This window comes from Taeniopygia guttata, chromosome 1A, assembly GCF_048771995.1.
Source record: "Taeniopygia guttata chromosome 1A, bTaeGut7.mat, whole genome shotgun sequence".
Taxonomy (NCBI): Eukaryota; Metazoa; Chordata; class Aves; order Passeriformes; family Estrildidae; genus Taeniopygia; species Taeniopygia guttata.
This window is the reverse complement of record NC_133025.1, coordinates 65,164,349-65,188,964: the sequence shown is the minus strand read 5'-3', so window position 1 is coordinate 65,188,964 and position 24,616 is coordinate 65,164,349. Positions and strand designations below refer to the sequence as shown.

At 43.9% G+C, this 24,616-nt stretch overlaps 1 protein-coding gene across 1 annotated transcript in view; it reads left to right on the top strand.

The window, feature by feature from the left end:
* Positions 1 to 23,019, top strand: part of CCND2 (cyclin D2) — a 30,523-nt gene extending 7,504 nt beyond the window's left edge. Inside the window, exons 4-5 of the mRNA XM_002196009.7 lie at positions 8,258 to 8,388; positions 18,612 to 23,019. Coding sequence (XP_002196045.1) covers positions 8,258 to 8,388; positions 18,612 to 18,767 — 287 coding nt within the window. The 3' untranslated portion in view covers positions 18,768 to 23,019. The remainder of the gene's footprint in view (positions 1 to 8,257; positions 8,389 to 18,611) is intronic.
* Positions 23,020 to 24,616: the final 1,597 nt, after the last annotated feature.

The following is a 24,616-nucleotide window of genomic DNA, read 5'->3' as shown; positions in this document are numbered from 1 at the left end:
CTTTGGCACTCTGTTTCTCTGCCTTTATTTTGAGCCCAGTTCCTGAACCAAGCTGCGTGGATACAAACCCATGGCCTCTCCCCAGTCCTTGCAGTGATTAATGATTCACATGAGCATGACTGGAACTGGAATGTTTCCCTCTTTGCCCTTGGTCCCATCGGAACATACGGCTGCTGTGCAGGACAGAAGCTTGTATGTCCTCCTGAATAAAGAGTTTTCTCTTTCATTGCTCTGCACTCACAAAGTTTTCAGGAGTCTCCTTCTCCATTGGGAGGGCATGGAAGTGGCATTTTCCTCCAGCTGCCTTGCTCACTGTACAGTAAGAGTGCATAAATGGACACTATGCACTGTAATGGCTTGATCTGTCACCATGTCATTGTTTTTTCATCCCACTGGTGCAAGCCAAAATCTCCTCCAGAACGCTTTTGGATTTTCAAGGCACCAAGGGGATGCATTTGGGGCCTTTAAGTGGTGCTTATGGCTTCTCTCTTACGAGGAGAAACTGAAGGAGCCGGGCTTGGTTAGTCTGGAGAAGAGAAGACTGAGAGAGGATCTCAAGAATGCATATAAATATCTCCAAGGGTTGTTACAGGATGGTGCCAGGCTCTTTTCAGTGATGCTCAGTGACAGGATAAGGAGCAATGGCCATGAACTGAAACACAAGAAGTTCCACCTCTGTGTGAGGGAAAGCAGAGGGTACATTTAGGGTGGCAGAGCCCTGGAACAGCTGCCCAGAGAGGGCCTGGAGTTTCCCTCTCTGGAGAAATTCCAAACCCACCTGGACTTGCTCCTGTGTTACCTGCTCCAGGGCACCCTGCCTGGGTAGGGGTGTGGACTGGGTGATCTCCAGAGGTCTCTTCCAGCCCTAATGATTCTGGTATTCTTCAGTATGGGACGTTCCTGTTCAGCTGTGAGCCCAACGGAGATCATCCTTGTTTTGCTCGCTGGGATTGTTTTGTTTTTTCACCCTGCCCACACCTCCATCTCTTTACTGCTCTGCACCCTTTGTTCCTCTGTCTCTTTGCACAGCACTGCACAGCTTGGAAATGTTCTCTCAGGGGTTGGCCATTCGCCTGTGCTGAGCTGCAAGCCAGGGAATCACTGCTGGAAGGAGTGGGAGAGAGCAGTGGTTACGGAGGTGTGTGCAGAGCCTGCCACGCTGCTGCTGCTGGAAAGAGAACTGTGCATTATTTCCTTACACTTGGGTGTGCTCATCGTTTCTTCTTGCAGCCTGTTCAGAGTCTCAGATGCACAACTGCTTCCTTGTGTTGCACTCTTCTCTCAGAGCCTGTACATGCCACAGTTTCGATGCAGGATACCCCTTTTTATGTGAAAGCCTGTAAGGGAATGGTTTTTGAGTGAGGGTGGCCTGTGCCATGCCATGCCAGGCATTCAGAAAGAGAAGCTGTAATGGAAATGCTCATCTCTGTGGGGAGCTTCACAGGATTTTAGTTGAGTGGCAAGCAAAACTTGGAAGCAGAAGCCTTTGCAGACTTGCAGAGACAGAAGGCAGCTGGTGTAAAACCCTGGACTCAGTCCTTTGCATGGTCTTTTCTGTGCCTCAGCTGAGTCCTGTGGCAGGTGGGATGTGCCCATGGGGTATCCATAAGCATCTCAGGCCTTGGGGCCTGTGTCAGCACAGAGGCTGAGAAAGAGCAGCAAAATGTCAGCTTTAAGTCAGTTTTATACAGTATGCCAAACCTCTGCCCACTGTTTCTGGGACATTAATCATCTACATTTGAAAGCTGAGAAGACTTTTTTTAACTTCTGGGCCAAATCCTGCATCCTTCTTCAGGCAGAGGTTCTGTGGATGTCAATGGGAGTGTTGTCTGAGTGAGGACTGCAAGATGAGGTCTGCAACCCTGGTAGTGGCCTACAGGGTGACCACACAGAATGAGGCCTGTTTGCTTCTCAGCATTCCTGCTGGGAAATTCTACTCTGCATCCCCTTTTCATCTGGTATAGGTTACTGGAACCTGGAAAGTATGATACAAGTTTTGTCTGGGACCTGTTCTTTGCAGAGGGGAAGAATGAAACATGTAGAGGCTTCATTATATAAATGTCTTTAGAAATAAAATTCATGTTGCGAAGTAGCAGTGTTAGCAGGAACTTCTTGCATAGCAGAAGGAAGAATAATTTGCACTAATTTATTGCTAGACAAAAGAAGGCTCTTGCTTGTCCAGCTCATATCAGTATATTGAGCTTTGCAGCCAATGGAGCCACAAGATACAAGGAAGTGCCATCATCAAGTAGTCAGGCCCTCGGGAATGTTTAGTGACCAGTCAAGTCTGGCAAGAGGAGGTGGAAAGAAACAGAGAAAGAGAGCATGTGCTGATACAAGCTGGCATCGCTCCAGAGCTGCCAGAGGAGTTGCCTTCCTTTCTGCTAGTTGCAGTTCTGACATTTCGGTGGTTCAGGCACTAACATCATCCTAATCCTTAGTTAGAAAGGTGTAAAATAAGTGCAAATAAAAGCCAGTGCAAACAGTTGCTCAGAAACAGTATTTGCCATCAACTAATGAGCATATTGTTATGAGTGCTCCTCTACTTTGCATATGTTGTTCAGCGTGTTTCCCTGTCTTTACCTCTCTTGGATAGTTGTGATGAAGCATTAACATTTAGGATACTTCAGACCCATTTGTATAAAGGCCAAATGCTGTTTGCTTTACAAGAGGAACAGAATTAGATGTCTGCCCTCCCACCTACTGAAAGTATGGAAATACTTCTGCATCCTGGTTTATTTGAAAGTTTTGTGTTTGCTTTGAAGGGCTGAAGAGTCATGTGGTTTTGCCTTTAAGAGCAGAAATAGTTAATGTGATGAAAATTTGCAATGTCTTGGAGAAATACAAGAGCAAGAGGAAAAAATGACCACTGAAGATACAACCAAATGTATTAGAAAAAAAAAAAAATAGTACCACACTGCCCCTGGAATTGCATTTGGATGAAAGCAGACAAGAATTAAATTCACTACTTCCATTGTTTATCCTAGACTTTTCTTTTAAACTTAGTTGGTTAAATATAGATCCATGCTTATCTTCATAGTACAGGCATTGGCTGGGAGAAGTCCGAGGCTGGCTGTGACCATTATCTACATAATTTTAATGTATCAATACCTGCTTTTCTGATGGAGGTAACATACCATTTTTCCTCCTTTTTTCCCCCCCACTATGGGAAGAATGACCTTCCTTATGACAGCAGTTTTCAACTCTGTAAATAAATATCTATCAAATTACAGAGATGAAAACTGGCTGCTGAAAAAAAGCCCAGCCAGCAGCCAGGTCAGTAAAACGGGTCATTTTACGTAGGTAGAGTTCCCCCACCTGACTTTGACACACTGAGCATGTTCAGCCTGGGTATTTGTCAGTGCTCTTCTTCTTCCGACGGTTTTATTTGTTGGCTGCAAGTTAAGGCTTCCCCTTGCAGGACCTCTCTGGGTTCCTTCCTCCAGTTCCCTTCTGCTTTGGACTGTCAGCCTTGCATTTTTCCTGGCTTGAAGGCAGTGAAGACCACTGGATTGGGAGAGAGCCAGCAAAACAGCTCAGCCACGGTGCTCGCAGCCCTGGAACCTCGGCGTGGATTACGTGTGCTCCACTGGCAGAAAAACCTCCTTGTGCCCTGGCTGTGTCAGCTCCAGGCTGAAAGTGGGGGACAGGTTCAGGGTACCCTGAATTTGCTTGGTGACTCTGGCTGGCTGGTCCACGTACTCTGGCTGTGTTTCAAAGGGTGCTGTTTCTTGCACTGCCTTTTTTTTTATTTCCAGTGCTGAAGTCAATGGGGTTGTGTAGGACTGGTCTCTTGTTTTTGAGGTCGTTTGGGAAATAGGTGATATTAAAATGGGGATGGGATGGTTTCTTGTGTATGTTGCCTGGGAATAGAAGGTAAAACAAGTTTTGCTTTCTAACAAACCAGTGTCTTCCCTTGAGGTGTTCATGTGCTCAGATTCTCATAGACACGTGCTGTGGCCACTGCTTCTCTAAGTTATAATGAGACTCTTTTGTACTTTTCCCATGGAATGGCATAATCACAGCATCAATTAGGTTGGAAAAGACCTCTGAGATCATCGAGCCCAACTATAAACCTATAAATCACAACAAGGTTAGAGTCAGAGTCATGCTTTACATGCAGGCTCTGGGAGTGTGTTAACCAAGTTTGCACACAGAAGGATTTAGCCCATAGCCTTGCTTCAGATGTCCAGGGAGAAGTGGTATTTATAAAATTCCAAGTGTCCAGTAAGAAGTGCTTTCTAAAAAATTTCCCCTGTAGTTTGGGTTTCATCATCTCCTACAAGAATTTGCAGTAAATGCATATGTTTCAGCTCACATTTTGAGGTTCTTGCTCTGTGCCCCCTACCTTTATTTATTTAGAATTTTTTTTTTTTTTCTTCAATCTCAGGGCAAATTTTTGACCTAATTTGGAGGGGGGACAGTTTTACCTGAGTGAAAACTGAGTGAGGATGGCGAGGCTTGTTTCGTTGTCATGGTAGAAGCAGAGATAGAGGTTTATAATTGAAAATAACATGTAAAAAGCTTGTTTTGAATTTCTCAATGGAATCTAAGAGTCTGGGGGGGCAGTTCTGCATCCCCTCAGATACGGTACTTAATATTTATGCTTTCATTGCACCTTGACAAACATTTCACGTAGTTATTGCTTTGCTTGAATATGGAAATATGTTAATTATGGCCTTTATTGCGCTGCCTGCTCTTTTCCTCAGCCTTTTCTATTCAACCCTCTAGGTGGCCCAGCACAATGTGGCTTCTTTTCTTTCAATGAGCTCTTTCCACACTAATAGGGTCCAGGGTGATGTGGAGAACCATGTGCACAAAATTGGTGCACCACCCCCCATTCCTTTGTGGGCATGTCAGGTTAAATTCATATCAGCAGGAGGGTCACTGCCATGATTTTCAATAGCTCGAGATGAGGTGATGACTTCAGACAATGGTGCCACACTCTCCAGTTGGAGACACTTGCCTCACCAGTTGCAGTAGTTAATTAATATGCTAAAAATAGAAGCCAGTGATACAAATCGCTGCCTGTTGTACAACAAAGACTGGGCATGTGTAGCTTTGATAGCCAAGTTTATGGTGCTTGTTATGGAGGGAAGTTAGTTTAGAGCTAGAGGCAATGTAAGACTTTCTGGATGCTGAGCTTTAGTCACTCTGGGCCTCTGGCCATTCGCTCGCTGTCTCATTTGCATTATGAATGACATTAAGGGAGCTAACAAGGTTATTGGGCATAGAAATGTTCGCATGTGACCCCACGTGGAAGCAGACCTACAGCAGTGCTAGTTGGCAGGGACACTGTGCCTCTTTATTCAGCTTCCTAGGAAGACAGTTTCTGGGAGTGGATCTAAAATCAGCCACGAGAACACCGGCGCTCGGATAACGTGGAGGTCGTGATGCAAGGCCAGGAATTTCAGAGGGCAGGTGGAGCTGTGTCCTTTGCTCAGCCCATTCTGCCTGGACATGGCACCTCCCTGCAACATCTTTTTACTACATCCTGCCTGAAACTCAGGACAAGGAGGTGAAAATGATGGAAAATCAATTGCTGCTCATAGTTCTCGTGCATAAGTAAGAGACGGTTTGGTATGTCCAAGATCAAACATGGAAGTTGCTTCCCAGCTCAGGGGTGTGGTTATACCTTACTTGTGTTTGTATAAATCTGTGTGAGCTAAACATGAAAATGGTTTTGATCATAGAATCATTAAGCTTGGAAAAGACCTTTAAGATCATGGGCTCCAACCCAAACCCAGCACTGCTATGTTCACGACTCAACCATGGCTCCAAGTGCCACATCTGCATGTTTTTTGAACATTTCCAGTGATGGTGACTCCACCACTTCCTTGGGCAGCTGGTCCGATGCCTGATCACCCTGAAGAAATTTTTCCTAATATCCAATCTAAACCTCTTCTGGCACAACTTGAAGCTGCTTCATCTTGTCCTATCCTTTGTTCCTTGGGAACAGAGCCTGACCCCCACCCGGCTGCACCCTCCTGTCAGGGAGGTGTGGAGAGCAATAAGGTCCCCCCTGAGCCTCCTTTTCCTGCAGGTTCAACAGCCCCAGCTCCCTCAGCCGCTCCTCATCAGCCTTGTGCTCCAGCCCCTTGCCCAGCTCCGTTCCCTCCTCTGGACACGCTCCAGCCCCTCCATGTCCATCTTGCAGTGCCAGGGCCAGAACTGGACACAGCACTTGGGCTGAGGCCTCCCCAGTGCCCACGACAGGGGGACAGTCACTGCCCTGCTCCTGCTGGCCGCACCATTGCTGCCCTGGCCAGCAGCCTTTGGCCTTCTCGCCCACCTGGCCATGCACTGTGGAGCAGCAGGGCCGGGCCCTTTCCTGCTGGGCTCTTCCCAGCCACTCTTTCCCAGCCTGGAGCTGCTGGGGGTTGTGACCCAGGGGCAGGACCCAGCACTTGGCCTTGTTGAACGTCAGCTCTCTGGCCTGGGCCCATTTATCCAGCCTGCCCAGATCCCTCTGCAGAGCAAATCAACACTCCTGCACAACTTGGTGTCACCTGAGAACTGACTGAGGGTGCACTCGATCCCCTCATCCAGGTCATTTATCAAAGAGGACTGGCCCCAACTCTGAGCCCTGGGGGATGCCACTGGTGAGTGGCAGAAAGTGCAATCCTGGAAGTGTAATTCCAATTCCCTCACCATGTGCTGAGATCAGCATAATCAGGGCTGTGCCCTGCACTGAGAATTTGGGAGTCAAGGTTCTCCTGTTGTCTCACTCGTTAGTGGGGGGCAATATAATTTAATTTCCAAGAATCCTATGTACAGTGGGTTCTTACTATTACCATAGTGCATAAATTACTATTTTCATAATAATGGCAGTCCATATTCCTTACTTCAGCCAGTGGGAATTTGTCCTTCAGAAATGTCTGTCAGAGTGTGATGTCTGGTAGGAAGCAGCGTGGAGTGCTGGGCTTGCAGGTGGGAACCTCCTGGTGGCTTTGTGAGACAGAGAAATCCATGTCAGGGTTTCAACTCCTCCTTTTGTCTCCCCACCTGTGACACCCCCCGTTCTGGTCCATCTGGGTGAATGTTATGTCCCAAGTGCCATTCTTACTGGACTGTTTCAATCCCAGGGGTGTATTCCAGCCTGGAGAAGAACATGCTGTCTCCACAGCTATTGAAGTATGTGCCAGCTCAGAGTTTGGGAGGCTGAGAACAGCTCTTCATGTGTCTAAAACCTCAGTGGTTACACAGACATCAGCAGGGTTACAGAATTTGTGAACAGAGTGGATTTGGGATCTGCAGCAGGGCAGTTTTCTGTAATCTGCTTCACTTGATGGAATGTATTGCTTGTAATTTATTTCTTATTATATATTACTTTGGTTTACTCTTCCTTCTATTCCCTCAGCTGAAAACTGGTAGAGAAAGGTTTGCTGATACTGAAAATTGGTAGAGAAAGGTTTGTTAATGAGTTATTGTTGAAACAAAGAACTTGCAAATTAAGTTATATTTTAGGAATATATCAAGATGTGGAAGATCTGGTATTTAGCAAGATAAACTAGTGCTGATAAACCAGTGTCTGTGGCAGTATCATAAACCATAAAATTCCTTTATAAAAATCACAGGATTTTATTTTAATTTCTCTTCTGATTTGACAGATGTGTGAGAGGAAGTGTATTTTCAGCTTGTTTATTAAGAAGTTTATTAGTAGTAATGACAAATGCGATCTTTGTTCTTTGATTTCATAGCTATGGGCTGTAAGTGTTCTCACTTCCTAATTGCTAAGGTAGTAGAGATGAACCGTTAATTAAAATCTCTTTCCTGGACAGGTCTTTAGATGCTCGAATTAATTAACTCTTTAAAAATTGACGTGACTAAAAATCTCATTTTGGTTCTTTGTGATACCTTATTCCAGTTAATTTTCTGGTTATACAGAGAGGTCTAATGTGACCAAGACCCAAATTTCTGACATAAATTACAGAAAGGCTCCTTCTTCTCTTTCCTTTTCTTTAAAACTAAGGAAAGACTATTAAAAATTGTCCAGGTTTACTTTATGCATCAGTGAGAATAAAAGACTGAACCGCATTTCCATTTTAATTTGCAGGTCTGTTCCCCCTCCTTTGACTGCTTGTGATGAGCAGTGTGACTAATGAGCTCCATGGGACCAAAAAGAGTGGCACTTTTCCCTTTCTTCTACTTCCCCGGGTTTTATTCTTGGGTGTGGTTTTTTTTATGTTGCTTGCCTCTGATGTTTTGCAGCTTTTCTGGTCTGGGCTTGGACTAATTCCCAGATCTGTTCTTGCAGATTTTAACTTTGCCATGTACCCACCATCAATGATAGCAACTGGAAGTGTGGGAGCAGCCATCTGTGGCCTTCAGCTCGATGATGGGGACAGCCTCACGGACCTCCTGGCCAAGATCACAAACACAGATGTGGTGAGTGTCCCACATTCCTCTTCTCCTTTCATTTCCCAGGGCGTACTGGAAAACTGAGCCCAATCCTGAAGGCTGAGTGGGGCAAAGGTGGGGGGTACTTCTGTAGGGAGTGAGTTTTAGGTATGGACTTAGCACTTTGGTTTGAGTCTCCAAAGCTCCTTGATTTCCTGGAATTCAGATTTTATTCAGGCTTGGTGGGGAGAGCCTGCTTTGCCTGTCCAGGCTGGTGGTCCAGCAGGCTGAGCCTCCTCAGGAGCCCTGGGTGATAGGGTGAGCAGGCAGCATTCCCTGGGGCATAAGGCAAACCAGGAGTTGTGCTGCTGTTGGTCCTGTGCTTGCAATCATGAAACTGCTCTTCTGGCCCTCCTTCAGGTATCACCTAAAAACCTTAGCTTGGAGGAAGTGAATAATGAGCTAACTTTGAGGCAGGATGTGAGACAGGCACAACTCAAGCTGTCCTTAACATGTGCTAATTTATTGGTTTTGATTCACAAAGTAAATACGGGGCTTTATTACATGTATGATAGTACTGCTAAATGAATATTTGGGTTTGTGATTTGATTAAAAAGGAGTAATTAGTCCAGGTTACTTAAAAGGGGAGAATTTTGATATTTCTTTTTTTTTTTTTTCCTTACGATCAAATTGATCCTAATTTTCAAATGTAATTCTGAGGTTTCCCATTTATTTTAAATTGAATTGGATTTGCACAGAAAAAGGAATATTTCCAATTCAGAGTGCTTGAAGTCTAAACCATGGAATCACAGAATGGCCTGGGTTGGAAGGAACCTTAAAAGATCATCTCATTCCAACCCTCCTGCCACAGGCAGGGACACCTCCCACTATCCCAGCTTGCTCAGAGCCCCATCTAACCTGGCCTTGGACACTTCCAGGGATGGGGCAGCCACAGCTTCTTTGGGCAGCCTGTGCCAGGGCCTCAGCACCGTCACAGGGGAGAATTTCTTCCTAATACCCAATCTAAACCTTCTCTCTGTCAGTGTGAAGCCATTCCCCTTGTCCTGTCACTCCAGGCCCTTGTCCAGAGTCTCTCTCCGTCTTCCCTCTGGGCTCCCTTCAGGCACTGCAAGGCCACAATGAGGTCACCCCAAAGCCTTCTCCTCTCCAGGCTGAACAATCCCACTTCCCACAGCCTTTCCTCCCAGCAGAGCTGCTCCATCCCTCTGATCCCCTTTGTCCCTCTGGGAGCAGGGACACCTTCTGTCCTGAGAGAATTGTGTGTAAGCCCTATAAAGGCCTTTTGCTGCATCTTGCAGTTTGGAAAGATTTTATCTACTGTGCTTTTCTAATCAGATTGTTTCAGTCTGAAAGACAGTACCTACAAAACATTTTGGTAGTTCTTAAGTGGTTAGAAGATGGGGTTTTAATTTTGCAATGAAAATGCTTTCACACCTTTTCTTTTAAATTTAGGAGGATTTTTTTGGGTCAAAAGTGTGCTTTTTACCATCCTGCTGAAATCTTCCCAGATCTAACTAAGCCTATATTCCTTCAGAAGGAAAAGTTAATACTCTTCCCAAATAACAAAGAACTCCTAACATTCTATTGTTCCCATCTCCTCTCACAGAGTCTGTCAGCATTTTGTAGAGACCAGCTTCCTTCTCTTTGCTCCTGGTCTCAGCCCACAGCAGCACAGACTATACAGGAGGGTCTCACTCATCCCCCAAATCAGAACAAACTCATCACAAAAGGAGCTTCTGGGTAATTTAATTGCTAAAAAATATAAGCCTTTGGAGAAATTAGAGGTGCTGTTATTTTTTTCAAGGTGTCTTCCTTTGTGAGGCAGAGGTAGCCTTAACTCCTTGCAAACTTTGAAGCCTCAGCCTAACCAAAGGTTACCAAAATTTTTGAGTTTGGGCAAGATACTGTATTTTTCATTAGCCTGCTGTTTAAATTTGGAAGAAATATTTTGCTAGGTATTTTCTCTGTGAGTTTTGCATTGGAAAAATACAAAAGGACCCAAGACTGGAAACTTACATCCCACATGATAAAGCTTGAGAGAGAGAGAAGCAAATGAAAATGGGGTCTCAGAGAAGCATTGGGCAGGCTTAGCAATAGGTAGTAATACCAGCCTCGTGTAAAATGTATTGTTGAAAAAAACCTACTGTCTGGATTGTGTAAGAGTTGGCCTAAGGCTGTGTTAATAAAGAGTAAAGACTGTTGTAATACATTTTACACTGGGACTTAATTAAAGTTGAATGAAGAGCTTCAGTTGTCTCACTTCCGAATTTCTGATGCCTGAGAGCTGTTCCTGCAGTGGCACAATTAATTCATTGTCACTGTGTGAATGATTTTGTTTTCCAGTGCGGGCTTAGGGGAGAGGGAGAAATGAGAGTTCCTGGTCCTTAGGACCATGATGCGGGAGAAAAATGGGGAAGTCACAGAAATTAACAGTTCTGCAGAGGAAAACCTTCTGGCCCCCTGTGCCTCGTGGTAGCCCACAGGAACCATCAGGCAGCTGGGGAAGAGTCCTTCCCAGCCAGACAGTGCTAGGGCTTCTGCTTCATTTTTCTTTTGGAGTGTGTGATTGCTTAGCATGGAAACAGATGATAGGACTTTGCCACTGGCTTTTCAAAAAATGTCACTGTCTGAGGTGAAGCATGAAAAATCTCAGCTTCAAAGCTGCGAGCAGATGAAAAGGAAGAAGGGTAATGAAACCCTGATGCAACTTAAGTGCAGTGAGCTTTTCTGAACTTTCACTGTTTTATAATGATAATTTAAGGGTGCAGTTTATTTGCTGGGAAATAGCAGCATTAACCAGGAGGCTGAAATCAGTGGTTTTATTTTAGATTTATATTAGTGTAACTGAGACTGGAGTTTGGCATTTACAGTTAAAATGAATGTTTTTAATGGATGTTTCATTAAGAATTAGATCAAAAATACGTTATTAATAAACAGCATGTAATTCAGAGTCCAGCTGTTGGGTAGGCAGACAACCAGCACGAGTGTTTCTTTCCAAAACACGTTAGTGTTGGATATCCTTGTATGAATCCAGAGCAGTGCCCTAGACTTGAGATGGGGCTGTCCAAGGCATCCTGGACTACTATTTTAGGGATAACAGTTACTGGTGTTAAATAGCTGCCCTGGGTTGTTTGGTGAGGGTTGAATCACAGGCAAAAGTGTGACAACAGTGCCAAGCAAACCCTGGTTTCACCGACCGAAATAAATGGCAGGGAGCTGCTCTTGGAGAAGCTCAGCAGGGTAGTGAAAGTAGCTCTGCGTGGTGCATCTGAGCTGCCTTCTCTGATTGCTGCTGTCCCTAAGAGCCACTAAGAGCTAATCCCACACGACTGAGGGAGAAGATTGTCTGTTGTGAGGCTCCACCTGGAATACTGCATGCAGTCCCGGTGCCCCCAACAGAAGGAGCAGTTGGAGCAAGTTCAGAGCAGGCTGCAGAATTGATAAAGGGAACTGGAGCAGCTCCCCTGTGGAGACAGGACAGGAGAGTTGGGGCTGTTCAGCTTGGAAAAGAGAAAGTTGTGTGGAGATCTCAGAGCACCTTGTAGCATCTGAATGGGCTAAAGGAGAGCTAGAGAGGGACTTCTCATCAGGAACTGTAGTAACAGGACAAGGGGGAATGGCTTTAAATGGAAAGGGAGTAGGTTTAGGTAGGATATTAGGAAGAAATCAGGAATTAGAATTAGAATTATTAGAGAGGTTGTTGAGGCCCTGGCACAGGTTTCCCAGAGAAACTGTGTCCTATGCATCCTTGAAAGTGTTCAAAGCCAGGTTGGATGAGACTGAGCAACCTGGTCTAGAGCAAAGTGTCCCTGCCCATGATGGCAGGGGAGTGGGATAAGATCACCTTTAAGGTCCAGTTAAACCCAAACCGGTCTGTGTCTCTGGTTCTGACTTCACACAGCTCTGAAGGAAGGGCATTGCATGTTCCAGTCTGTTCTCCTGCCAGGGGCTGGGAACATTTCCTTTGTGGTTACTTGGAGAGAAGAGGCTAGTGAGCGAAGAGTTAACAGACCTACTGGCAGGAAGTCTCAGAGCTCCCTGTGCATCTCTTGGTGGGTCATTGCAAAGGAAAAATAAACAACTCAGGAAGTCAGGAATTCCCATAGCATCCCAGACCAGCACTCCAGTGCAAGCAGTATCCTGTCCCTGGTGGAGCCAGATGCTTTGGAGGAGGATACGAGCATCCCTGCTGTGCACAATTACGGGATGTGAGGAAGGATAACTGAATGGGTAGGGCACATTTTAAGACCTTGCAATCAATATTCTGCTTTTCTTGAGACCTTTCTTGGATAAATCTCTTCCCTCACCTCCTGGAAGAGCAGCCATCCAGGTTGCATCTGGATGACACACGGAGTTGGTCTCCCAGCATCAGCAGCCAGGAAGAGGTTTTCAGGCAGAGCCAATGCCTGTATGTGGGCAGAAGTCATCTCTAAAAGTCTGTTCCCAGATGGTAACTGGTGTGTATTGAGTGGTTTGGAAAATCTAAAGCATATTTAAGGGTCTGAAGTAGAAAAAAATCAAGGAACCAAGCATTTTTTAATGACCTGTCGAAACAGCTGGCTGTGAGCCCTTAAAAATGTGGAATGGGGCTGTTTTGAAGACTGGATCCATAATAAATGGCATTTAAAATACCTCCACTTACACGTGCCACATGTCAGTGCCGGGATTTTTTTTTTTTTTTATTCCCATGATCAGAGACATCCTTTCATAAAGATCTGCAGATTTCTGCACAGAAACGGAAGTGAAGAACCACCATGCTCAAGAATTCAGAGCTGCAGTAAAAAAATCACGGAAATCTATCTTGAATGGATCGCATTTGAACATCATCCCTAGAGCACATACACCATTTATCCCCTCCTTTGTAGTGTCTAGGGCCTGTGGTTTTGGAAGCAAGAAACAGAACTCGCTGTATCTTATCCTGCCTTATTTGTTGCAGACCGCATTTTGTATGCAAGGAAACAACAGGCGAAATAGCCTCCCAGAGAAAGGAAGAATGAGATAGTTTCCTAAGTTGTCTTTGCCTGAGTTGGCAGCTGCTCCATTTCATTCAGCTTTTTGTTCCCCAGTGAGTGCTGTGCGTGTGTAGCAACAATGGGGTGATGCAGTGACACCGTGGGCTCATGGTGGAGTTCCGTCGGGTCCCTTGGCAGGCGCGGCCGCGGCCGGCGCGCCGAGGGGAGCCAGGCCCCCGAGGAACGGCTCCCATGGATCAGCCGCTCCAGCAGGGAATCCTCACTCGGCTCCTGCAGCTCTGTGTAATGTAGGCAGGTTCTCCCAATGATTGAAAATCCCCCCTTTTCATGAAATGCTCAGAGGGTTTGTTACAACAGCATAAATCCCACACCTTTCCGCTTTTCACCTTTCCACCTTTCTACCTTTTCACATCTTCCAAGTATTACCTGGTAGAGATTGCCAGAAATCCCAAGTCACACTGAGCAACAAGTATCATGGTATCTGCCCCTGTATTGCCCTGCTAGTGTGTTGGCTTTACTCTCTCTTTTCCCAGTTCTGAAAACATTGTTCTCTCCTGTTTGCAATGAGAAATACCCTCAGCAGCAACAGGAAACCAGCAAACTGAGTGGTGAAGCAAACAGTGGAACTGAATCTAGAAAGGACACTGTTGAAACTGATGAAAAGACCAAAAAATTGCAGAGAAAAATGCCCTGTATTTCAGATTCTTAATGTTAGTCACCTTATTTATTGCATTATTGCAATAGTGTGGCAACAGTAAGTGGAGAAGCTCTGGCATGAATTAATTTTTTGCGGGTTTTTGTTTGTCTTGTTTTTTGAATGTTAGTCCACATGAGGTGTCCTTTGGAACAGCAAATTACTATTTTCTGTACTTCCAGCTGGAAAAAGAGAATTGACACTTACCTGTGATTGATGCTCTTTGTTGCAGTAGCAAAAACATACATTCAGGAGGAGAAATAGTTCTGTTTTTTAACTGCATCCATTAGATGTGAGATCTCTGTAAATACAGTAAATGGATAAGATATTCCCACAGCAGCTTTCCAGGCTCTTGCTTTGGAGAAGGTCAGTGAGGTAAAGGCCAGTGCTCAGCACACAAAGGCTCCACTTTGGGAAGGAATCCCTGTTTATGTCAGCAATGAAGCATGTGCTTTGGAGAGGTCTGAATTGGGGCTTAAATGTGAACCAGTGGAGGAATCCAGCCAGCTTTTGTGTGTAGGAGTACAGATGACATGTTCCACACTGGAATTTATGTAAATCCCAACTCTTTAATGCATGTCTGATTTCTGCTTTCTTAGATTATGTACATGTGTACATGTCCAATGAACACTACTGTCATTTTGGGTATCTCCAGCATTCTTCCCATTTATCAAACCAGATCTTGCATCTAAAAGAAGTCCTTTTCTAATTTCCCTTTTGCAATTAGTTTTAAGAAAGAGGAAGAGATTGGGGGCCTTAAAATTTTTTTGTGAAGTAATTAATAAAACTAACCGCCCTTTAACACAAGAATACCAGGAAGCTTTTATAGTATTCCCAGCTTTGGGATTTTGGGCAGTGCAAAGCAAGATCCTGTTGGTTGAGTTGAGTTGGGTTGGGTTGGGTTGAGTGGGAGGCCTTCCCTCAAAGCTTGCCAATGAACCATAAATGCCAGTTTTAAACTGGAAGATGGCAACCAGTGTAGGACATACAAATACCACAGAAGTGTTGAAAAGTTCAAGAAAGTGAATTATGTGTCATATTCTGCAGGATCTTGCCTAGGGTTTGTGCTTTCTTTCAAGATAGTCATGAATGGAAATCAAAATCTTCAATGATTATTGACTTGAATAAGCAGCTCAAGCCATAGAGCTGCTGATTCCTCCTTCCAGTTATTTTCACTGCCAGCATTTCCATTATAGCCATGAGGCTGCCCCTCATCAGACACAGGAGAGCTTTTCCTTTCCTTCAAATGCTTTTCAAATGTGTTAGTAAAATCACCTAGGGATGAAATAGTTTCATTATGAAAAAAAAAAAAAAAAAGCAAACCAAAAAAACCCCAAAGTTAATTGCCTTTTTAGTTCTGTACATGCTGAAGTATAAATAAAACTATGGAATGGAAAGTACCAGAACTATTTTAATCATTAAAACTACTAGACCATATAGAAGAATGGGGAAGTTGATCCATGTGACACACACTTTAAAAAGTTTTTTATAAAAACAACAAAGGCAAACCCTGCAGTATTCTGAAGGAATGGCCTAGTCCTTGTATTGCAAAATCTGGGGTCATGCTGCAGTGCATTATAGTGCTCTTTCAAGGAAGATTTCTTGAAAATAATGCAATTCATGTTTTTTTTTTTCTTTCATACATTCTTAAAACTCAATTCTCTGTTATCAGAGCCATCTAGAACTTGCAAAATGAAAGTCCACCAGTAAAATATGTACACATGCAGTAAATTCCTATGAAACTTGGAGGGGTTAAAAATACTGTGTATTGGGAAGGCCAGGCTGTTTGTCCTGATGGGTTTTTAGTAGTTTTTTGTATCATGTCCCTTAATTTAGGATTGACAGAAAGTTTCAGTGATGTCCTCATCTATACAATAAAGCCACTTACTTACCTTATCACACTGTGACAAGCTGGGCTGATAAGATGCTCTAAATTAGGGGTTTTTTTCCTTTCACCTGAGAGATTTGACATCCAAGGAGCTTTAGTATGTAAATAGCAACACTTTTTTGGAAAACTGTTTCATGCTGAATGCAGTGTGCTGGTCATTTTTACTGTAGCTTTCTTTGTTTTAAAGAATTTGGTGGTTTTAAGCTCAGAAATTGTAGACCAGAGAAGTAATACACAGTGGCCTGTGGATTCCCATATGATTTAAAATCCAAGTGACAATTCCAGTCGGGGCCACTTTATAGATTTATGCACAAAATGAAGACACTAGAAATGACCCATTTCTCTAGAGGGTTACCTGGAGATTTCAGCCTCTTCATATCTGAAATGAATCATCATGCTGCCCATCAGAAGTTTGAACAGTGATGGTGTAAATGACTATACATGAGGGTGTTCAGGAACAGACAAAGCTGACTCCAAATGCTCAAGCCTCATGTTCCGCATGTCACCACCCTTCCTTCCCCAAGCCTGCCTGCAAGGAAATTGCCTCATTAAGCTTTTCAGACTGAAGCTGCTTAAAAAAAATCTGGCTTGTTTTCAGAAGGACACAGTGCTTTGAAACTGTGCTTTAAAAGAAGAGGTTCTTATACCCAAAAAAAGCACATTAGGGGTGTTGTCTGTTACAAGAGTCTCCAAGCTGGTGCCCCCACACTTGAAAATGCCTTGACCCACACAGTGATATGTTGTCATTGCCCTCTTACACACAGGTGAATGCTTACAATGGACCTAAAGCCCTCCCTAGCTGATAATAGGGGATTTTCTTTATCCGAGGACAGGATTTTGCAGCCAGCAGCTGCTGGCTGGTAGCCAAGAAAAATGGGTGTTCATTACCCACTGGGGCTAATTGCACCCATCACGAACGTCAGCGTCGCCAGCAGAACAGATCCTCTTCACTGGATGTGTTTTTCCCAGTCCAGCTGGGATGACAAATAAATCCTCCACATATGAATATTTCAAACTCTCCCCAATAACCAGGTACTGTGTAGAAAAAGGAGTGTGTTGGTCAGGCCCAGCTTCTCAGTGTTGCAGTCACATCATGGGTTGACAAGTGCCTGTGGAACCCTGTGGAGGTCAGTGCCTCGTTCTGTTCTTCAGCTCCCCTGCCTGACAGTGGGAATGGTGATGCTCAGTCTCACCACCCCAGCCAGATGCTGTGGGGGCTCTGGTTAAAGCACTGTGCTGTGAAAATCTTCCTGCCAAACCCTGTGTTGCTCTATTCCATGAAGACTTCTGGAGAGACCCAGTTCTTAGGCAGGCTGAGAGCGCAGGAAGTTTGCAGTATTAGTGCCTTTTCCAGAAGGACTCCTCAGGCCTGCCTTTAGAAATTGCCATTTCTTGTAGCACCATGTGTCCCTCTCCACAGTGTTAGATTGATATTCCTGGTGCCGGCACACTGAACATGGTTGGCATTGTGTTCATACAGTCACAGCTTGGGTTTTATTTTGAAGTTTCTTCTGTAACTCAGGGTTTGTCAAGGTTTTATCACAATTTTTTTTTCTGGTAAAATAACCACATTATTTGGTCTTCCAGTCTATTATCAAGAGTGTGGAACATCCTGTAAGTATTTTAATAGTCGCCTTCTTCATTGCTGTGTCTGAATCCTTCACATTTATTTCTGTATTTATATTTCATGTTTATTGGGGAGCTCCTGATGGACACGCTCCCATATTTATGTGGCTGTACTGTACCCTGCTGTTTCTCTGAATGTTCTGTAGGTTGTAATGTAGTGGTCTCTGGGAACTGGTTTTATGATTCAGAAAATGATGGGACATGGCACTCAGTGCTCTGGTTGTCAAGGTGGTGTTTGCTCAAAGGCTGGTCTCGATGATCTCAGAAGTCTTTTCCAACTTAAGTGATTCTACAGTTCAGTAACGCAGCTGCATGTTTGGGGCTTGTATGAATTTTCTCTTGTGTGAAGTTTCACTGATAAACTGACCTTTGTGCCTCTGCCTGGGGGACCCAAATGTGTGACAGATAAAACTCAGCCCCAGAGCACCATGCTTGTTCAGGGACCTCAAAACTTCTCCAATTGCCCAACAGTTTGCTTTGTATGAAGACCATCTGTCTGTGTGATCTTGGTACAGCACATGGAGGTTATTTCAGGATAAAATTGCAACTTTTTTTGTAGAGAAGACCAGCTGAGGTGGCTGAACCCTGCATTGGAGAATGAAAAATTATTTCTCTGTAATACTTAGGTTCTTGCTCAAGAAGACCACATATATCACATAATCATAGAGTCATGGAATGGCTTGGGTTGGAAGGAACCTTAAGGATCATCCTGTTCCAACCTCCTGCCATCGGCAGGGACACCTTCCACGATCCCGGGTTGCTCAGAGTCCCATCCAGCCTGGCTTTGGACACTACCAGGGATGGAGCAGTCACAGCTTCTCTGGGTAACCTGTTGATCAAAGACCAGTAAAATACTAAGATTTAGAGCCTAATAAATACAGCATAAACAGTGTTTAACCTAGGGAGTTTGTACACAGTGATTGCCTCTCAGAATTCAAGGTTGATTCATGTCAGAGCAGGCACTCTCGGAAACACCCAACCGATGCTCTTCCAACTTCTGCTAGCTCAGTAAGACAAAAATAACCACCTTTATCTTTACTAATAGATAAATTTGCTTTCTTTTCTCTAGGACTGCCTTAAAGCTTGTCAGGAACAGATCGAGGCAGTGCTCGTGAACAGCCTGCAGCAAGTCCGGCAGCAGCAGCAGCAGAGCAATCCCTCCAAGACAGTGGATGAACTGGACCAGGCCAGCACTCCCACAGATGTGAGAGACATCAACCTGTGAGGACATGGGCACACAAAGTCACGCTTGCTCCCCCAGACCCTTTATTTTTGTTATTATTTTTAGAGTGAATTTTTTTAATCTGCTCCCACATAGAACATATTTAAAGCTCTTTTAGGTATAAAGAAAAACAAAAAAAAAAGTACAAAAACTGAATAATGAAAAAAAAAAAGCATTTGGTGCCTGTGACGTTCTACAGAAGGGAATCCCACAATATAGTTGGTAATTGCTATTTGATTATGTATCAGTGATATTAAATGCTTATAAAAGCATACAAAGTAGCTAGATCAATGTAAGCCTGCATTTGTGGGAACAAAGTAGAGTATACTTGTCTGTGTATTATGAACTAGTGCATACACCCCTTTTTTAGATATAAGAAAGGAATCGTGTGTGCGATTTTATGGCTTGACTAGATTGCAAAGCAATAGAATAAGGGGTTTAGGGCAAAGTGGGAAAAGATCCCTGAAGCAATTGAACCATTTTGAATGCAGAAGAGATTTGCTGATCTGTCACCTCTGTTATTAGTCAGAAGTGTTTGTTGGATCTCTGTATGTTAGTTTTGTTTACTCTTGCTGTCTGTGGTAGCTGCTACCTAAGAAAGAAGATGCTTTATTTTACCAGCCAGAAGAGCAGGTGTCTTTTGGGCTTTTTTTTAGTTGATTTATTTTTCTTTTTTTTTTTTTTTCCCAACTTCCCCTCTGCCCCTCTTGACTTTTTATCTACTTTTCCTTCCAAAATGGTTCATTCTAAATACAGCAGCATGTTTAGCATGAGGGTAATTCCTTTTACCCAGCCGTGGGCCGAGCCAAAGTTCCCAAGTATTCACGGTCAGTGGGGGGAATGCACACATTAATCCCGACCTGTTGGCTGGGCAGACCACCTCCAACCTTTGGATTGCAAGATGTGGTGGATCATCTAGGAAAAGCATTATATTCCTTTACAGTGCTAATGCTTCATGTCCATGTTAACGTCTGGCAGCTTCTTAGCTTGGCCACAAAGACATTTAAATTATGCTCTGTCCATCTTCCCTTGTAATAGCCCCTCACTGTGTTAAAGAAGATGAGGTTTGGTTTGCTCCCTCGTCTCTCTTCCCCCCCACTCCCCCCACACACCTTTTCAGCATTTCATTAACTTTATTGATCCACAGTGAGCGTTTTTGTAAACCATTTCATTCGAAAAGCACTTTGAAAATTGTTCCTAAGGGATTAAATGAGATGGTTTATGACAATTTTGCCGAGAAAAGAAAAACAAAAAAAAAAAAAAAAAGAGGAAAAAAAAAGAAAAAAAGAAGAAAAAAAAGAAAGAAGTCACAAAAGCAAGGCTTTGTATAGCTTTTTATAGTCAATATTTTCCAGTATCTGGTGTACTCGGTTAGCTGTGGTGTTGCTGGAAATACCAACACCCGCTTCAGATGACATTCCTGTCATGACATTCCGGATAAAAGCCTGACCATCTGTATTGTTCAGTGTCACAGAAGGATCTTAATACCACCTGTGTGTTTATCTATGGACAAGGAAAGAAAATTGTTGGTGCAACAGCCATGGTGGTAAACATCGAGGTGCGTGACTTGGAGTTTTATTACAAAGGTGTATTCAGTGTACTTGAATTTATTTTCCTGCTCCACCTGTAACGAAGAGGCATTTAGATGGCAAAGGAGCTGGAGCAACTTTTGGTTTTTTTGGTTCTAGATTTTTGGTTTTTTGTTGTTTTTTTTTTTTTTTTTGCACAATTTTATTAACAGTTTGCAGATATCCAATATGAAGCTGTTGGTTGAAATGTTAATGTTCGCATTTTTAACACAAAAATCCAGAAAGAACATGCTACTTCGAAGAATATTATATGTATGGACTCAGCCTATTTGGCTAGATGAGGGTAGAAAATGGAGTAAGATTCTAAGGTTTTGTTTTTTTGGTTTTGGGGGGTTTTTTGGTTTTGGTTTTTTTTTTTTTTGCGCTGCTAAGAAGCTATGATTTGTTTCATTCTTATTCACATTAACAGTACTTAGCTGTATTGTTTCACTGAGTGTGCTGCTATTTTATAAACATTTTTATAATATATTATTTTACTGCTTAAATTTCAAATCCTGAAGTAGATGGTTAAGTGGAGATATGATGAGTTCTTTGATTTACTGGAAATGCCCTGTACAGGTTTTTTTTTCCCTATAGCGTGTTCATGATTTTTTATTTTATTTTATTTTATTTTTTCCTTCTTTCTTCTTACTTTTTTTTTTTAATCTCCTTCCTTCCCGATCACATCCTGCAAAGATGGTATACTTACCTCAGGTTTGCTGGACAAGAAATGGTTCCCATTTTCACAATACCTCACACAGTGACAGTTTGGTTGCCCCGGGGCCCGCCCGGGAGAGGTTGCAAGCAGCTGAGGCGGGGCACTGGCTCCTTTTTGGTCTCTGGTATCCTTTTCATAGTGGAAAAAATGCATTGACTCTCCACTGGTGAGCAGGTCTGTTCTCCCCAAAGCTGCTGCTGGGCACAGCCTTGGCCTCACCTCCCGCCTCGACGTTCTGCGTTGGGAGCACCCGGAATTCTGCGGCGGTGTCTCTGTCCTGGAGGAAAAAAGCAGCTGATGTTGTTGAAGCAAGACTGTGGAGCCACACACAGTTTAGATCAGATCAGATCAGGTCAGATCATTCCTTGGCAGCCCGGCCCCTTGGCTTTATGGGGAGCTGTGCCAGAGGGTCCTGATGGTGGGGTGACCTCTCCCAGTGCTGGCACTGTGTCCATCATGTTGGCGTGATTTGCTCCGTGCCTTAGTCCAGGTGTAGGCAAGACATGTGTTTAGGGTGCCTGCCCCTGCTCTTCATCCAGCCTCCTTCACACCCACAGGCTGATCCCTGCTGTGGAACACGGGGCTGATCCCTGCTGTGGATCACAGGGGTGATTCCTGCCGTGGAACACGGGGCTGATCCCTGCTGTGGATCACAGGGGTGATTCCTGCTGTGGAACACGGGGCTGATCCCTGCTGTGGATCACAGGGGTGATTCCTGCCGTGGAACACGGGGCTGATCCCTGCTGTGGATCACAGGGGTGATTCCTGCCGTGGAACACAGGGCTGATCCCACTGGGTCACCCCTCTGCAGAACTGAAGGGGCAGGGGCTGAGGGCCACCTCCATGGTCGGCTGCTCTACAGCAGGCTGGGGGCGAGCTGTGGTGGAAGGAGCAGCGCCCTTCAGCATTCCCACTCCCTGCAGGGTCCTGGTGGGTCTGTGTGTGTCCCCACCAGGGTGAGGAGTGTCCTTGGCTGCAGTGACATGCTCAGCAAGTGCCAACCCTCTGGTTACAGTGTACTGTTTGAAGACTGCAAACCCTACAACTTGAGTGCTTTCACATTAGCTTTCAGAATAAAATGACTGCCTAGTACTCTCTGTTAACAGATTTTAAAGGAAGTGTGTTGTTTCTGCAAATAAGGTGTGAGATTTTCCCCTCCTGAATTGCAGAAATCGTAAACCTCCCGATTGATTGATTGATTAAAAAAGAATAGAAAGTGTGTTGCTGATTCTGCCTTCCCAAGTGCCAAAGGATTGGTACAGTTGCTAAAAGCATTTCTCTCTCAACTTCCAACTAATGGTACTTTGATGGTCTTCTCCTCCTTCCCGTTACTGTAGTGTAGGAGCACCTCATAATGTATTTATTTGTGTTTCCAACTTGCTTGTGAAAGAGAAAAATACCAATTAATGCTATGTCCAATTAATTCAATGTTGATGATTTATGCTTGAGTAATTGGACAGCTCTTAATTACTCAGCAAACCACCTGGCCACTGGATTTTTTCCACTATGTTTATTACCATGTTCTCATGTACCTCAGAAATCACTCTTGGTTGCACAGTTTCTGTTCTCAAACTTTTTCGGGTTTTGTTTTGTTTTTTTTTTGGTTTTGTTTTTTTTTTTTTTTTTTTTTTTTTTTTTGCTTTATTGAGTGTGATGCCATATCAAGTCAACGTTATTCTCTCACAAATGTGCTCTTTAAGAGGTGTGGATGATTATGTGGTCAGGGTATGCTAGAAAGTGTGGTAGTAGACATCAGTGTAAACAAAAGTATTTAGAAAGTACATGAGGTTGTTTTTGATGGATAAGACTCTGATACGGTGTAGTCTTGATTGCCTTTTAAAAGGTTTTGTTCAGTGTTGTCATTTTTATTAATAACCTATTGTTTTGACTAGTTTAAAGATGGTTCTAAGAAAAGTGTTTTGGCGGGATTAGGTATGCTGTATGGACAATAAACTCACCTTGACCTAAATGTACTTGCCTTGCTTTTATTCCTGTAGTGAATTTGGTTGTGTCACTCATTCCATGGTGGTGTTTCCTTAGTGGGATGTGATTCTAAAGCCTCTGATCTGGATAGATGGTGTTAGTAGGCATATAAAATGAAGGCTGCAGTCACAGAACAAGCCTGCCTCTAAAATGTAGCTGCCTTCCCACTGGATAGGCAAATTCTGGCATGTAAGCCCTCAAGATTCAAGGAGAACAAAGTCCTAAAAAGTGGTAAATTGCAGGATCAAAATATTTTGTGGGAATCAAATTGAGCTGGTGAAAGGCGACATGAAGTTCACATTTTTGCAATGAATTGAAATACGATTTAAATCTTCACTCAGTTATTTGTTGCACTGGAATGCTACAGCAAAAATCAGATGGTTTTTCTTCCTGTAAACCTGGGGAAACCATGAGTAAAAGGAGTGGGATTTGTGGTGAGGCCAATGAGTCCATTGTCCAGAGTCTGCTTCCTCAGCCTGTGGCCAGGAGGGCAGGATGCTCAACCTCTCCTCTCCCACATCTGCTTGTGGGTGCCTGCTGTGAAGTGACCAAGCTCCTGTGGGATGTGTTTGGCTTGACCTCTCCTCCACTGCCATCCAGTAGCAGTTTTCTCCTGAATTTCCAGCCCTTTTTCACCCTGGGAACAGCAGAGAGACGCTGAAGAATGAAGAAGAGGCATTTGGGCAGACATACAGGGGAAACATCATCACAAAGTGAATTATACTGCCAAACCCAAAGATAAATGAAAGGAAAATACCCCAAAAGACAAACTTCAAGATAAAATGAACAGGGAAAAGGAAAAAAAACTGAAAGAACAAATCTTGCTAAAATGAAGAAATATATGAGCAAAAATAAACAGACACAAATAGAACAAATAATGCATGGAAATATTAATTAATTATGAATTATGGAATTAATTTTAATGAATTAAAAATTAATGGGAAATAGGGATTAAATTAGGAGGCTGGGGGTCAGGAGATACAGATCTTTCTAGCCATAATCACACAATCTTGAGACTTGTGGTTTTAGGGAAAGTCTCTGAAGACTTCCCTGCCAAATGTCTTGTGAGCCTCACATTTCCCAGTTTATCTGCACCAGAGCTAGAGATTCTAAAACATCACAAGTCCAGGGTTTTCTCTGATCACCATTGATCAACATGACCAGCACCTTCTAGCATTTAGTAGGCTCAGCTTGGAGCCTGTGCAGGACTGGAACTGTGCAGTGACCAAGCCCTGAACAGATTGTCTGGAGAGAGTGTGGAGTCTCCCTCACTGGGGATATTCCAGAGCTGTCTGGACACAATCCTGTGCTCTGGGATGACCCTGATGGAGCAAGGAGACTGTACAGATGCCCCAGTGTGGTCCCTTCCAACCTGACCCATCCTGTGCTTCTGTGATTGTGGTTCTGTTTCAGAGGGTTCTCAGAGGTGATCTGCATTCCAGCTGGGCTGCTGATGTTCCTGCTGATGCAGCCAGGAGACAACACTGAAACTTGTGGGAGCCTCAGTGAGGACACTTGCCAGGGAGAACATCAGGTCAGTGCTGTGCTGGGCTCCAGGGGCACTGTGAAGGAAGGGCATCTCT